The sequence below is a fragment of the Frankliniella occidentalis genome, unplaced genomic scaffold (genome assembly GCF_000697945.3).
Source record: "Frankliniella occidentalis isolate FOCC.00 unplaced genomic scaffold, Focc_3.1 Scaffold211, whole genome shotgun sequence".
Taxonomy (NCBI): domain Eukaryota; kingdom Metazoa; phylum Arthropoda; class Insecta; order Thysanoptera; family Thripidae; genus Frankliniella; species Frankliniella occidentalis.
The window spans coordinates 441,493-456,537 of record NW_026267337.1 but is presented as its reverse complement, the minus strand read 5'-3'; the positions used below and the strand labels follow the sequence as shown (position 1 = coordinate 456,537).

Sequence of the window (15,045 nt, the reverse complement as noted above, 5' to 3'; positions counted from 1 at the left end):
GTGTGAAGCTGCTGGGGAGAGCAGGAGAGCGTGGCACTCAGCCTCCCCCCTCCCCCGCCACTCCACTCCTCACCTCCCCCCACATCCTCCCTTATCCGTGCGGCAGGTTCGGGGAATACCGTCGCGGTGATCGCATCATCCAGAGTAGCGGCCGCGGCGGGCCGCGCGCCCTGAACCTACTGAGCGGCGGCCATTACACTTTGTTGCAGGAAGCTGCACAAGAACCGCCTGGAGGAATTGTCCGCCCTCCTCTTCCTGCGACTGGCCAACGTTCGCACAATGTGAGCATCAACCAGGAAAACAGGGAGACTAGGTCGGCAACCCAGCTTGCCTGTACTGCCTGTACCTCATTGCCAAGTGTGTCTCTATACTACACGATACCCACCTATAGAGAACCATTTGGTTGGGTTAGGTTAGCGCCCGCTATCGCGTTCTTTTCTAAAAGAAATCTGTTCCGCCCTCCACACTTTACAGCGACATGTCGTGGAACGGGCTGCGCCGCTTGCCGGTGGGTCTGTTCAGGGGCTCCCCCCGCCTGGGCCTGCTGCGCCTCTCCCACAACGCCCTGAGCCAGCTGCCGGGCGCCCTGCTGGCCGGCCTGGAGCGTCTGGAGGAGCTGGACTTGGCCGGCAACCGCCTGGAAAGCCTGCCGCCGGAGCTGTTCGCGCAGCTGGGCGCGCTGCGACGCCTCCGCCTGGACGACAACCGCATCAAGGTGCTGCCGCAGGGTGAGTCGCGGCGGGGCGGGGTAGGGTAGGCCAGCCCGCGGCGCACCGCTGCAGCGCGGGGCTGCCCACCCGGAGGCCGTCAGGCGCTCGAGGCCGCCATTAGTCTGTTGTCTCGAATGCGAGCGGTCCCGGACATGATTCTCAGAAGCAATATTGGCGACCGAGCTGCCGTTTGTGCTTCTCCTTATCAACGGAGAGGGAGTGGTCCGCTTGAAAATGTTATATGATAGAGGATGCCGCCACCTCCCCTTGGTTTGTTTTCGAGGAAACCGTGTGTCATGAGTTATGTTTACCCCATCTCGGTGGGGTCTCCCACTACTCATTCTCTCTTCTGGGTCCGCAGGGCTGTTCACCGACCTGCGCCAGCTGGACTACCTCAGCCTGAGGAAGAACAGGCTGTCCACGCTGCGGCCGGGTGTGTTCGACACCCAGATCCACCTCACCGTGCTCGAGCTGTCCGCCAACAAGATCGCCTCGGTGAGCGAGCCCCGGCGGCGTCGCGGACTTGGCATGCATGCACAGCTGCTGTTTGTGTGCTCTACTTTGAACACCCCCTCCCCCTATTTCCCCCCACACGCACGCTCTCACAAACACAACGCCGTCGTCGCGGACCTCGCGCGGTTCCAACTTTCTTGCTTCGATTCAAGTTTGTCAAACTAGCCCAGCCCACAGCGCCGGCCACCCCGGCGGCGCGCTCCAGTGTCCGACCTGACGACTTATTGTCCAGCTCTTCTCCAGTCGACTCGACTGGAGCCTCCATAGCAACACAGCAAATACATAATCCTGCCAGAGACTCCCCAGCATCGCACACAATCCTGCCATATCGCGCCACTTTTCAGGCCGAATCTGCTAGGGACATTTTGAAATTGCCAAGGAATCTCCCTGGAGACTCCGGCACACTGCGAACAATCGTGCTGGATACTCCTTCGACACTGTCGAAAACCATACTGGGGATACCCGTTTTGGTGACTGTAGAATTCTTTGGGCGGTTCGCAGCTGGAGGGGAACGAGTTCCGTTGGCTGCAGTCGCTGGTGGAGTTGCACCTGGGCCAGAATGCTCTGGGGGAGCTGCCCAGCGGCCTGCTGTCCGGGACGCCGCGACTGCGCAAGCTGTTTCTGTACAACAACAACCTGGAAGCGCTGGGCCCGGAGGCGCTCCGGGGGCCCTCCAACCTCACTGCACTCCTGTTGAACAACAACCTCCTGCGAAGGCTCGCGTCAGACACCTTTGCGGCCGTTCCCCGCCTTCAAAAACTGTAAGTGATTAACATTTGAAAAAATAGAAAATTAAACCGCACCTATTCAATGGTATTTGCGTTAAGTCAGGAATTTTTTCAAGGTCAGATGTGAATTTTTCAGGCAAGTTGATAGCAACAAGTTCCAGTTCCTTCCCGAAGGGTCCCTGGACTACCTGCAGGAGCTGGAGTCGCTGAAACTGGCCAAGAATCCGTGGCACTGCGATTGCGCTGTTCTTTACCTCGCGACGTAAGGACTGTTGTTCTCTTTCCCGCTTTAAATTTTCGGGCACACGATTGTGGGTTTTTGATAAAATTTGTTGATGTAGTAGCGTTTCGCCGGAACTGAATCACTCGATGTTTGCACTTCATGTCAGATAATGGCGATTACTGGCTTCTAAAAGCAGTTTCTGTGGCCGATGCCCGCTTGAGTAATACGCGTGGAGTGCCATATCGCAGGCAACTTGGTTGCAACCTCATGCTGCAATAAACACCTGTTTCTGTTTCCTTCGAGGTGGCTGCGGGCGCACCGTCGCCTCGTCTGGGACTCGAACCCCAAGTGCCGCGGCCCAGGGGACCTCGGCGGCCGCCTGCTGGAGAGCATGACGTTCGACGACCTCTGCGAGGGGCAGTGGGCGTCCATGGTGCGCCTCTCGCCCCGTGTCCCGGTCAAGGCCGCCGCCATGGCTGCCGCCGCAGCGGCCGCGGCGGCCGCGGCTCAGGAGGCTGACGACGAGGCCGGGAGCGCGGCTGGTCTGGCGCCCGCGCCCGCACCACGGCCCTTGCCCGGCTCTGACAAGCTGCCCGGGGAGGACGCAATCTTCTCCCTGGGCAACGTGAAGGTCAACCTCGGCCCACCCGGGGACAACAGCAACTTCAACACCTGACGGCGTCCTCCAAATAGCGTCCTCCTGATAGCGTCCTGCTGACGGCGTCCTCCCGACGGTGTCCTGGCCGCGTCCTGACCGCGTCCTGGCGGCGTCCGGACGGGAGCAGAGTGCTGCCCCTCCGTGCCCCACTGAACCGTCCAGACTGTTTCAATAAAGCGGACCCCTCCGTCGCTCTTGTTACTACTGTTGTGGTCCCCCGAGGCTGGGGTTGCCGCCCCCCCGATGTGTTCCGCTCCGTGGTCGTGGCTCAAGGCCGCGGAGAAGGTTAACCTCCCCGAGTGTGTCCGGCCGCGCTGGCCCGAGCCGCAAAGCACGCGAACGGTCGTGACCGGACCGGACCGAAGGCGCGGAGCCCTGGAAACGACCCTGTCCACTTGCCTGACTAGGGTCCGCGCCTCGCTCAGACAGTGGTTCAGCGTCTTCAGAACTCTCTTTCTCTTGCTCTAGCTCCTTGGTGAGGCCACGTCCACCCAACCCCTACCTCTATCTCCCTCACTTACATTTCACTTTTATCGACTCTCTCCGTGCAACCCCTCCGCCTGTTCGCATCCATCTCCAGCCGCCGCCGCCGCCGCCGCCGCGCACCCAAGTCCGGTTTTCTCTGATCGCTCCTCGCGCCGAAATGATAATTCACGACCGAGAGAGTTATTGCGCCCCTATCCTTGAGCGACGGCGACGACGGCGGCAGTCCCGGACCAGAGCCACTCATCGTCTCTCTGTCTCCCTCTCTTCTGTCATAAAATGTTCTCCGGGGACGATTCCGCTACTCGCCTTCTCGACGCACCCCCTTCCGAACCTCCAACCGACCCGGGCTCCTCCTCCCCTCGCGACGCCGGGGTGGACGAACTCACTGAGACCCTCCCCCTCCCACTCGCCCCACCCTATCACCCACAACCAGCTCCCCTCGCTTGCGACGACCATAGCCGAGGCGACCATGCACTTCACTAAGTCACCGAGTCGCTAATTCGATCCGCTTGTAATGTTACGGCGGCCAGGCCATTCGGGTCGCTCAAAACAAACACGGAAGGAGGAGGAGGAAGAGAACATAAACGATGTGGCCGGGGCCGCCGGGGCGCGGGTGGGGGTGGGATATGGGACCTCGGAGGAGATCGTCGCGGGACGGCGGGGCGGCGGGGCCCAGACAAATCGAAATAATGGGGATGTTTGCTTCACATGTCTGGTCCCAGCGCTGCTGCCCCGCCTCGTGACGAGGTTGTCGTGCACCTGGATATGGGATTGATCAGTACTCTACCCTGGAGGCGGCTAGCTATTGCAAGACTGTAAGGACCACTGTAGGGCCGCGCCGCCCCCGAGCGGACGCAACCACCCAGCACTGGCCCCCTGCTAGGGCTCGGCGCCGTCTTCTGGCACAGCACAAGCACGCACACCTAGCGTACAAATTTAAATTTTACGAAAAAAAATGTTGTAAAATTTGTCAAAATTAAGGAAATATTTTCATTTTTTCCCCGTTTTTTCTGGAAAAGTTTCCAAGTTTTTCGAAAAAAAATCGCACTTTTAAAATCCCTAACCTGGCGCTGCACAGAGCGTTTTACCCCGCGCGGCGCACGGCGCCTTATCTGCTACGACGTCGCCGACGACGCCCAGCGCGGACCCATCAGGCACGGCACGGCGGCGGCGCCCCCTGGCGGCCGAGGCGGCCAAAAGGCGCCGGGGACGGGCGGGACGGACCCGCCTACCTCACCTGCCATGGGCGGCGTGAGCGGCCGGTGACAGCATTAGCGCCCGCGGCTCATCAGTGCATGGCACGGCGCTGACATGAGACGGGTGGACCGTAGCGCAGACCAGCAGCGGCAGCGGCAGCATCAGCACCACCAGCAGCAGCGCGCCGAGGGGCGTCAGGGGCGCCAGTCGACATGAACCGCACCGGGATGCCGGACCACGTAGCGCTGCAGCGGCTAGCAACAGGTGAGGGCGCGGGGGTGGGGTGGGCCGAGGGGGCTGGGCCCTACCTTAGTTAGGGTTGCACCTGATTAGGGTTCACCTTAAAGAGCATAGCCGGCCCCGTCGAATTATTGGGCCGAGGAAGTTGTAGGGGAGTCTGAATCCCATTTCCCATTTTGTTGGTTCGTTTACGTACTGTGTGTTGTTTACGTTTCGCTGATTGTTAAAGGACTTTGATCTTATGCCAAGTGCCGTACCTGTCATCTAAATTGCAAGTTTTCAGATCACATTACAGTGACTAGTTCGATTGGAACGTCTTTCAGTTTCGAGGCGTGCGTAATATTTGGACCCGAACCCTCGTACTCCCTCCCTCCCCCTCCTCCCCGCTCCTTCCTGCCCCGCGCGCCAGCGATGCGCGGTCCTCCCGTTGTACAGTACGTGCAGTAACGTTTTTCCATCAGTAATGAACCAACTTTCAGGTGTTCCCTCCCCCCCTCCTTCCCCTCCCTCCTCTTATCTGGGAGGCACCCACATCGGCCCATCCAAACCATTGAGATTGCGGCCGGTGCGACATGTTTTCTTTTCGAGGCAATTAATCTCGTGCTTGTATTTTTCTCGAAGCGCTTTATTCTCGAAGACGCGCAAACACTTTACTAGATCCTATATAACGAGAGGCCCGTCCAGGCCTTTCTTTACGTTTGAACGGTTTGGGTTTTGACCGCAGAGGTTGCGCGCAGGCGAGGAGTCCGGGGCCGCCCTCGAGTCGCACCACGATGACGCCCAGCATGTGGGGGACGCGGCGGACTCCATGGACGACGACGCCATCAACGGCGGCCACTGGCTGGACACCGAGATCGCCGTGGGCTCCATCGTCGCCATCATGGTGGTCGCCGCCCTGGTCGCCGTGTGGATATCGTGCAGAAGGTAAAACGCCACGGCGACGACGCCAACAAGGTAGCCAGCGACTCGCGTGGCGCCAGCGGCTATACACACACGGGCGCCTCGCGACAGGCCTCGCACGGCGTCTTCTGTCTCCGGAGACAAAAGGGCAGAAAAAGAGGCAGCGAGGCTGGTGCGCGTGCGCCCGGTGGTGCTGTACTCGACAGGTGCCTCACTCGGCACGGATATATATTATCTTTCACTACCACGTTACTTTGTAGCGCCCCAGTAGCCTCATTATGTGTAACTGAATGGGAGCGAGGGACAATTACTCTAAACTGCTTAAACTGCTTCAAAGTATACCGGGAGGCATATTGACCGCGCCCACCCACCATCGTAGTATGATCACCCAGAAAAGTCATTAGCAATGGCAACCATCTTATGGTTGGTTCATGAAGCGCCATAAAATTTGGTAGAGACAACAATAAGAACGTGATCGAAACTATCTCTCAACCATCGTGCACGATAAAATTGCACGAACGCGCACACCTGCATGTGGTGATGTGGTCAATCAGGTACCTGGTATTCTGATATTTTGCCAGCGATGTTCCAAATTATGCTCCACGGCAATGTCATTAGCGCTTGCCACATTCTATGCTCACGACAAAATTTAAAATGCATAAACGAGGGGAGGCGGGAGGGGCTCCACGTCCAACATGTGGATTCTGTCATTTCAAAATACGAGTAAATTCATGGTTTTCCGACAATTTGCCATTTTTTCTGTCCCGCTTTCCGTTTAAAACCTTGTTGACGTTAAACGTGAGCCGCTGCCAAAGAAGTAAAGCCGGAATGTCCCGCGCCCTCTCCTACACCTTAAACCCTCTCATTGGGTTTGGGGGGGGGGGGGTAGTAAAACTGTTTGTCTAGCTGCTGCCGCCGGCCGCCGCGGCCCGGTAAGTCGCGGGGTGTAAGTTATCTGACCTGCCTCTTTGCGCCGCCGGCCGGTAATCCCGACGCCCCCGACGCCCAAGATAAACACGCCTTTCTATGGCGTCGCAAACAGAAAAAAAATCATACAGAAAAAAACAACACCGACTACTTTAGTCGGCGGCGATACGTATTTGGGCGTGTGCGTTAAATACCAAGGCTGTGAACTCGTCAGCACTGCGTACCTGAATAGAGCTGGCTGAAGAGGAGACAGTCTGAGGCACGACAACAAGAGCGCCAGCGTGGTGGTGCGTCCAGGCCGGCGGCAGCAGCAGCGGGCCCCGGCCTCCACGGCGGCCAAGGTGAAGGCGACTGAACGTGACAATCGCTTCCGCTCGCCTTTTTCGGGTCCGCGTCCGACTTTCCGAAACGCCTCCGCCAAGGGTGTTTATTATTAGTTGTGTCGAGCTGACCGCGACTTGTTTTTGGCTGACTTTGGGTGTAGTAGTGTAGAAGTGTAGACGCCCGCGTCCCGCCCCGCCTCATCCTGCGTGGGTCCGCACGCGCAGGGCACGGGAGGGCGGGGCGAGGCGGGGCGAGGCGGGGCGAGGCGGGGCGAGGCGGGGCGAGGCGAGGCGGGGCAGGGCGGGCGAGCACCCGCTCGGTGTGCCCGGCCCGGGCCCGGCTGTTTGCAATGCAGATGTTGTGTCGTGTTGCAGGAGGAGGAGGCTACGAGACCCGACCGAGGAGCCTGGGACCGCGGCGGGGCGAGTGTGAGTACCGCATTGAGCAATTGGAGTGCGTGAGCTGCGCGGCGAGTGGAGTGTCAATGCGCCAAACATGGCCGAACCAATTTCATCCATTTGGCCGAGAGGGTCGGGTCGCGCGCTAGATACACGACCCACCCTCAATCGCGAGCCGTCCATTCGACAACCTGCAGCAAAGACCTTCACTCGCGGCGTAAAAGCCCCACACGGTAGACGATTTTAACGAAATATTGAGGTTTCAGTGTCCACCACCTGCAAACGGTCCACGAGGTGAAGGAGATCCCCTGCAGAAAGGTGTCGTGTCTGAAAACGTCGTCGCTCAAGGTGGACGTCACGCGTCCGGATAACGTGGCCGTCAACGGGAACGGCCACCCGGTGATCACCACGGTGCCGCCCGTCTCTCCGGAGCCGTGCACCAACCCCAACGGCGTCCCTGAGGTGAGGGTCGCCGCCGCAGCGCAGGTGGGCCAGGATGACCACGGCGCCTGGAGTCTTATGCTCACCACGCTCACGTTTCTCTCCCCCAAGCAGGGCACGCCCTGGGAGCCGTACTATCTGGGACTCCCCGGCCAGGTGACGCGGGCGCGCCGCCGCTCCGTGTCGCTGCGGTCGGGCGACGACGAGGGCGGCTCGGACGATGGCGACGCGAGCGGAGCGTCGTCCGTGTCGAGAGGGCCGTCGCCGACCCTCAGCCCGGGCGACGCGGGCGACAGCGAGGCGACGAGGAAGCGCTCCGTCACCTTCAACGCCCTGGTGGAGGAGGTTCAGATCCTCCCCAACTAAGCGTCGCGATTAGTGATCGATGTTTTTGCTTAGTTTGCCAAAGTTATACGAAACAAACCATATCCTGTATCCATGTTTTTTGCGTTCATTCATTTGAGGGCAATAAAGCAAAGTCTTTTAATTTGTAAGTGAGCCATTTGTGTATTTTAGAGTAAGAATAAATAAATATGTACATGATTTTTCAGACTGCATATCTTTCTTTTTCTTTTTCGACGGCAACCGGTACTCTTTACTCTCACTCTTACGTTTGAAGAATCATTGACTCCAATCAATGGTTGAAACATCAAACATCTTTGAAGACTCGTCTCGGCCGAAGATCACAAGATCCCGATACCCTCGGGCGCCACTTCTCTAAACTGACCCCCAACAAGCTATCGACAAAGGCGTCAAAGGGCCCCGGGCACCCTAACCTCACCCAGGGGGGGCCTTTAATCCCGCTGCCCGCTGGCCCCACCTTCACCTGCCGCACCGCCCCTCCCCCCTCCTCCCCGACACTTCCCTACTCTGGATACCTCCCCTCCCCGCACCTTTAGCAGATCTAATGACACCCTGGGCGCCCTGGTCCCGCCGCCCCGCCCTGCCCGGCCCCTCCGGCCGGAGCCCATGCTGGCCATCTGCGTGCAGTCAGTGTGAGGGACGGGACCGAGCCGCACGCCGCCGCGCTGCCGATACATGGCCCTGGTGATCGCCGTGCTCATCCTGGGCGTCGTCCCGGGGCTGTCGACGACCTCGCTGCTGGGCGCGGCCAAGCCCACCCTAAGCAGTCACACCGTTGCCTCAGGTTTGAACGAAGTTCCAAGTGTGCTGAAAACGTTTAGGAAAGAAGAGAGAAACGTCGTAATTTTGTTTTCCAATGTGTAACTTATTTGTGTTCCTAGAAAGAGGATAGTGATATGTGGGTGTGCCCTTTCCTCATACGTGACAACTTTATAAAATAAAGTCCAATTTAAATTTTTATTTCCGGGCGGTTGCAATATCCGCAATAAGTAGTCCATCCTCAAATTGCTGACATTCTTTGGGCTCGGGTTGTAGGGACAGACCCCGGGTCCCAGGGCGAGTACGGCCTGGACGTGCTGGTGAGGTTCACGCACCGCGACCTGCAGCGCGCTCTTGGCGCGCACCTCAACACGACTGCCTCCGTGACCACAACGTCGCCGCCACAGCATCCCACCAGGCAGGACGACGACCACCTCGACGTCCTTCCCGAGGAACACTCCAGCAGGCACCTGGACGTCATCGCCAATGGTCACCCCACCAGTAACCTGAAGGTCCTGCCCGACGGGCACCCCGCCAGGCACTACCGCAGGGGCAGAGCGCGCATCGTACCTCCTGACCAGGTACATGATAGGGATCGTCCAAAAGGTACGCCCGTCGACGCCCGTCATTCGCCGTCACTGTGCAAGCTCCCTTAGTGCCTGATAGGTAGGCAAATTTTTGCCTACAGCGCATGCGTGTACTGCGGGGTGGCCTACACCGAGTCTCGCAGGCGCCAAGCTCCCATATGCAGTAGTGCAGGGTTACTACAAATTCCGGCGGGATTTTCCAGCCACCTCTTAAAAGAAACTGCGCCCATGCTAATCTTCTCTGTACCGAACTAGGATAAAATCACCCGTTTCCAAATCTGTCGTCGTTCGGGGAATGAGTGGGGGAGACGCCGGCCCGCTCGGCCCGCTTTACACCGTGCGCGTGCACGGGCCATCTCCTGCCATCTCTCTCCACCTCCCCCCCCCCTTTACCCTGGGCCAGTGTGCGCCGCGGAGAGTCAAAGTCAAGGTGGCGCCTCCCGCCCGCGCCCTGCACGTGCCGCGGAGCGGGAGGGGGTGGATTCCGGGCGTGCCACGGCGCCTCGGCGCGACGCACCGCGTCCAAACTTGCCTTCCGCGGAAGTGGATGTCCCGGGGAGGTGTCAGCGGCGCGCTTCGACTAGCTTCGACGCCCCGCGCCGCCCGCCCCTGCCCCGCCTCTCCTCACTGCTTTAGACCTTACAAGGGGGGAGATTCAAGGCCATCCTAGCTGGTCCCGACAGTCGCAGTGGCTCCGGCCCCGTCCCGCCCCCGCCCCTCCCGGAGCTGGAGGCGCGTGGCTCAACCACCTGCGGCTGCGACGGTACTCCGGACCAGGCACATGGCCCCCCAGTGGGTCGTAGCGGAGAGGCGTCCGAAATGATGAGCCCAGCCGAGCCCGACCGAACAAGCTTCCCAGCACTTCTCTCAAGGACTAGCTGCCAGAAAATCACAGCACTGAAAAAAAACGCGTAATAAGATCACGATGGTGACGCAAATGCATATAGTTTGTTCTGCCAATGTTTCCAGTTGAACCTGACGCTGACCGCGGCCGATCCCCCGCCCGTGCGCGCGCTGCCCCGCGAGGCCCCCGCGGCCGCACCGCACCTGTGGGGCGAGTGGGGCCCCTGGAGCCACTGCAGCCGCTCCTGCACCGCCCGCCGCTACCGGACGTGCGCGCACGAACCCCTGTGCGGCCGGGAGGTGCTCAAGGACCAGGCCTACTGCTACGTGCACGGCGGCTTCTGCCACGGCTGGCTGCAGAAGAAGGCCCTCCAGCAGCAGGAGTTCCTACAGCAGCCCGAGCAGCAGCAGCCGCCGCCGCCCGCGCTGTACGACGTGCTCAAAAAATCACAAGGTATTATTGAAAGTGACGCGTTGAATAATTTGAACCCTTCGGAGGGACGCTGCTTGTCTCATGTTTACCAATGAACCTTGTTGTTTGACCGGGGATTCGATGATACCAACTTTTCGACTCATAGTTTATCCCCGTGTCTCGAGTTTTTCTTAGCCCTTTTACGAGCCTGTGTGTTTTCAGTTGCAGATGAGCCGAGCAGCAACTCGCTGCTGCCGCACGACGCGGAGGCCGCGGAGGGGGAGGAGCCGGGCGCGGAGGGCTGCGGCGTGCACAACGCGTCCTTCCTGCACACCAACATGCTGCGCATCGTCGGCGGCACCACGGCCCCGCGCGGGGCGTGGCCCTGGCAGGTCGCCGTGCTCAACAGGTTCAAGGCGAGCGCCCTGGGTGACGTCCACGTCGTCGAGCTGGTGCCGGTCGTCACGGGTCGCTGCTAACCCGCCCTCCGCTCTCTCCGCAGGTGGCGTTCTGCGGCGGCACCCTGGTCTCGGCGCGCTGGGTGCTGACGGCCGCACACTGCCTGCGCCGCCGCCTCTACGTGCGCGTCGGCGAGCACGACCTGTCGCGCCGCGAGGGCGGCGAGTTCGACGTGAAGGTGGCGGAGCAGGTGGCGCACCCGCGCTACGACGCCGACACCGTGGACAACGACGTGGCCCTGCTCCGGCTGTGGCGCTGGCCCGCGCCCTACCCCGCCGTGCCCGCGTGCCTGCCGCGCCCGCGACAACCCCTGCCCCCCGGCACGCCCTGCACCATCCTGGGCTGGGGTAAGCGCAGGCACGGCGCCCTCCTCGGCGCGCAGCAGCTGCAGCAGGCCGAGGTAATACGTCAAGCTTCAGCTGCGCCTCCGATTACACGTAGCTGCAGACCTTCACTACTACTAAGGGGCGAGATTTTGCACATCGATTCTGGGTGCTACAATTATTACATTTACCATGTGTTTAAGAGCAGACACTTCAGTGTTGCGGGTCTGCCTACTCCCTTCACTCGTAAGGCGCCATGGTGTATGCGATCCCGCAACACTAACGTCCGCTTCGGTGTTAAAGCAGTTAAAGGTCCCCATAGAGAAAATCACTGGTGAAAATTGAAAAGGACGTAAGTTCTCGGACTTTCCATTGGACTTACGCCCTTTTCACTTTACGCCAGAGAAATGGGAAGCACTCATATCTCATTCCCCCGGCGGGCCACCTCGCGGCGGGCGCTCTCTCGATATTATTCTCCTCGTCTGAGATAACGTCGAAGCCGCGGCCGCGTCACGTCCTTTTCGCGACTCTGTTCGAGTGTCCTGCTCTCTCGACGCCCGCCCTGCTCTCGGTCTCGGTCGGCGATGCGTACTCAGGTTGGTCTAGTCGCTTCGGTCAAAGAGCTTGTTATCGGATCGCGCCCGATCCGTTCAAATTAAATACATATCGCGTCGGAGCAGCGCAGCGCCGCCAATCTCGCCCCAATAACCATAATCAAAGGTCGTCCTGCTGGAGCCCTTGCCGCAGGGCACTGTGTGTGTCGTGTCGGGGAGATGGGGGGGGGGGGGCGCAGATTCAGCGATCAATTACGCCCTGCATGAGCGTTCGTCTTTCGCCTCCATTCCGTTGGCCCTGCAAGTCTTAAAGGCGAGTGTCTACCGCCGCAAATTGTTAGGGGGAGGGGGGGAGTTCTCGCAGGCCTGAACGCGCCGTCGGTGTAACTACGGCCCGGGCGGGCCGCTGGCGGGCGTTAGCGACACTAACCTACAAATCCATATAAGGACCGCCCCTGCCCGCTCACACTATCATTCCCCCGGTGAGAGTGTGCGGGGAGGGGAAAGAGGGGCAAGAGGGGGGGGGGGGCGTGGGAACGATGATGCTCGCTGAGCGTATACATAGTAGACCTAACAAGCGGGCGCAGGGGCCCAAGGTTTCAGACTGAAATGTGGGGGATGCGTGTACTAATAAGAATGTCTTCCCACGGCTATCCGATCCGCTCGTGCCCGCGCGTCACGCTGTAAGTGCGTCACGTGGTGGTGTGCAGTGTGAGCACGGGAGGGGCCGGAGGGGCGGGGGGCGGGGGTCCGTATTGGGTTTGCGCGCGGTGAGGTCTCATGTTTACCGCTTCTAGATATTCCCTTCTCTCTACCCAGTTTCCGTATCCCAGCAGCGCCTGCCTACGATAACCCATCGCTGACCCACTTGTGGTTTTAATCGGAGTGGGCCGTCGTTACACAACACGGTTCGCGCATTATCCCTTTGACGTTCGACGTGCGCGGGGGATTCGTTAAAACAACAATGACAGCAGCAGCAGTGGCATGGCGGGCATGGCGCACCACCACCTCAGCGCCGACCTCTCCTCTCCCTCTTGTTGCAGGTGCCCGTGGTGAGCCAGGCGCGCTGCCGCGCCGCCTACCGCCACGTGCCGCTCACGCTCACGCGCAGCATGGTGTGCGCGGGCGACTGGCGCGACGCGTGCGCGGGCGACAGCGGCGGCCCCCTGCTGTGCCGCGAGCCCTCCTCGGGCCCCGCCGGCCCCGCCGGCCGCTGGCAGGTGCACGCCGTCACCTCCTTCGGCGACGGCTGCGGCGCCAAGCACCGCTTTGGGATCTACGCCCGGGTGGCCGGCCACGTCCGGTGGATCCGCAGCGTCATGCGCTCGCGACCAGCGCGGTGAAGACCCCAAGTACTGCCGCGAACACGTTACGATATGGCGTCGTACCAACTTGGTTTCGTCAAAATTTCCGCTGAATACGTGAAAATTTTTGATATTGATAAGAAGTTGAAGACTCCCAGAAATTCGACTTATTGGTGTCCGTGCTTTTGTGTGTGTGTGGGGGGGGAAGGAGGCATACAACCCGCTGGATTTGGTTCGTAACCGAAGACCTCGCAGGCAGAACCCACTCCGCGTTCGTTTAAATGCACCAATTGCTATCGATGATGGACTTGATTACGGGAGTCACGTCCCATCTGCTCGGTAAAAAAGCAATTGAGTTAAGTCCCGCGAGACTGGGATTAAAGTCGAGGGCGAGGAGTCTGCAGCCCAATCCCCTTCGAGCCAGCGTGTACCGAGCGCTCTCCGATCGGTGAGCGGTAGGTATACTCCTCGCCCCAAAGCCCAACTCACTCGAATTCCGCGCTCACCTTTTCGTGCCATCTGGCGGCTGCCTCGGAAACTAGGACGCAACGCGACGCGCGGCCCTCTCCAAAAATCGCGCCACGTTTCTTCTCGGAAGAATGACAACCTGTAACAGTAACTTTACTCAATCTTTCATCGAGACATCTTGTGTGTGACCGGTTTTTTACTGTTTCTGAATTAAACATATTTTTACTTTTATAGGAAAACATGAATCATTCACATTTTTGTACCAAAATCCCTATCACCTATTGCAAGAAAAATTGTAGGTTTGTGAGACTTGCAAGCTTCCCCTCCCCCTGCCCGCCCCCTTCTCTGCTTAACTGTGGTGAAAGTAGATGAGCTGTCTGTTTGAGGAAGATTGTGTGAATTTCCCCAGTTACTCAGCAACATTGGGTTGTCATAGAGTTGCATCTAAGTGGTCTTGCGTTAAGAAATTTTATTGTCTACCACCGAAAACGAGGTAAGATTGACATCAGACTATTTGGTAGGATATATCTTTACCGGTTGACAAGTTTGTGAGGTTAGGCGTTCAGTATACAATGTCAGCATTTCTTCGTTCTCTCGTCTATATTTGTCGATAACAGTTTCTGTCAACAAGAATAACACGTTTCTGACTTGTATCTCGAGCACAGTACACCAGTTATTCAGATAAATTCAACATTTTATTCATAATTTCCTCATGATGCTAGTTATTTCATCACTCACTGATATTACTTGCTGTCCTATTTGTAAATGTACAGAATTCTTCGGAAAATCAGGGACTGCAAAAGTACAATTTGAAGGAACTGCCCTGAGCTGTCATGTGTCAATGATGGTTCAGTGAGCAGCTCTGTTTTAAACCCTAATACGTTGTTCCACAAAAGTGCTGCTCGAGTTTCAAACATGATTTATATTAATTAAAGATGTGTACGAATTGATGCAACCACAATGTTGTGACGTTTGAATTACTGTATCAATGTCTTGTTACTTAAGACCAAAGTCTTTGATGCCTCTTTGTTTTTTTTTCTAATCAGTTGTATTATCACTGTTATGTCACATTCATAACGTATTATCTCCTTGATTGGTTATTGACATAATTTTTACATGCTCGGTAGCTCTTTTAAGTTATTTTGAACTGTGGCTGCCAGGTTCTTAACGGAACATGAGTGTATGGCTAAATATACATTTAGAGTTTGTTTTTCAAAAAAGTAAAAAC

The 15,045-nt window shown here is 58.3% G+C and overlaps 4 protein-coding genes across 5 annotated transcripts in view; all 4 read left to right on the top strand.

Moving 5' to 3' along the window:
• The first annotated feature begins 130 nt into the window (after nt 1-130).
• Nucleotides 131-3,023, top strand: LOC113209800 (leucine-rich repeat-containing protein 15-like). The gene is made up of 6 exons (XM_052272560.1): nt 131-281; nt 475-728; nt 1,072-1,205; nt 1,725-1,984; nt 2,088-2,213; nt 2,478-3,023. Exons 2-6 carry the CDS (start codon nt 479-481, stop codon nt 2,848-2,850), a joined length of 1,143 nt encoding a protein of 380 aa, XP_052128520.1. The 5' UTR covers nt 131-281; nt 475-478; the 3' UTR covers nt 2,851-3,023.
• A 1,515-nt stretch (nt 3,024-4,538) lies between these two features.
• LOC113209810 (uncharacterized) lies at nt 4,539-8,302 on the top strand. Of its 2 annotated transcripts, none has more exons than XM_026427514.2 (5): nt 4,539-4,779; nt 5,493-5,679; nt 7,281-7,334; nt 7,571-7,766; nt 7,860-8,302. In XM_026427514.2, the coding sequence occupies exons 1-5, from the start codon at nt 4,728-4,730 to the stop codon at nt 8,109-8,111; spliced, it is 741 nt and encodes a 246-aa protein (XP_026283299.1). In that variant the 5' UTR covers nt 4,539-4,727; the 3' UTR covers nt 8,112-8,302. The 2 variants fall into 2 exon arrangements, with proteins under 2 accessions (XP_026283299.1, XP_026283300.1); XM_026427515.2 differs by having other exon boundaries at nt 4,541-4,779; nt 5,480-5,679.
• A 142-nt stretch (nt 8,303-8,444) lies between these two features.
• On the top strand, nt 8,445-14,062 carry LOC113209801 (coagulation factor XII). Its single transcript, XM_052272559.1, has 6 exons — nt 8,445-8,892; nt 9,144-9,448; nt 10,424-10,751; nt 10,932-11,125; nt 11,212-11,568; nt 13,089-14,062. The coding sequence occupies exons 1-6, from the start codon at nt 8,784-8,786 to the stop codon at nt 13,386-13,388; spliced, it is 1,593 nt and encodes a 530-aa protein (XP_052128519.1). The 5' UTR covers nt 8,445-8,783; the 3' UTR covers nt 13,389-14,062.
• Nucleotides 14,063-14,159: 97 nt separating this feature from the next.
• Nucleotides 14,160-15,045, top strand: part of LOC113209811 (ATP-citrate synthase) — a 33,330-nt gene continuing 32,444 nt past the window's right edge. Inside the window, exon 1 of the mRNA XM_026427516.2 lies at nt 14,160-14,310. The gene's annotated coding sequence lies outside the window, so the exon portion shown is untranslated. The remainder of the gene's footprint in view (nt 14,311-15,045) is intronic.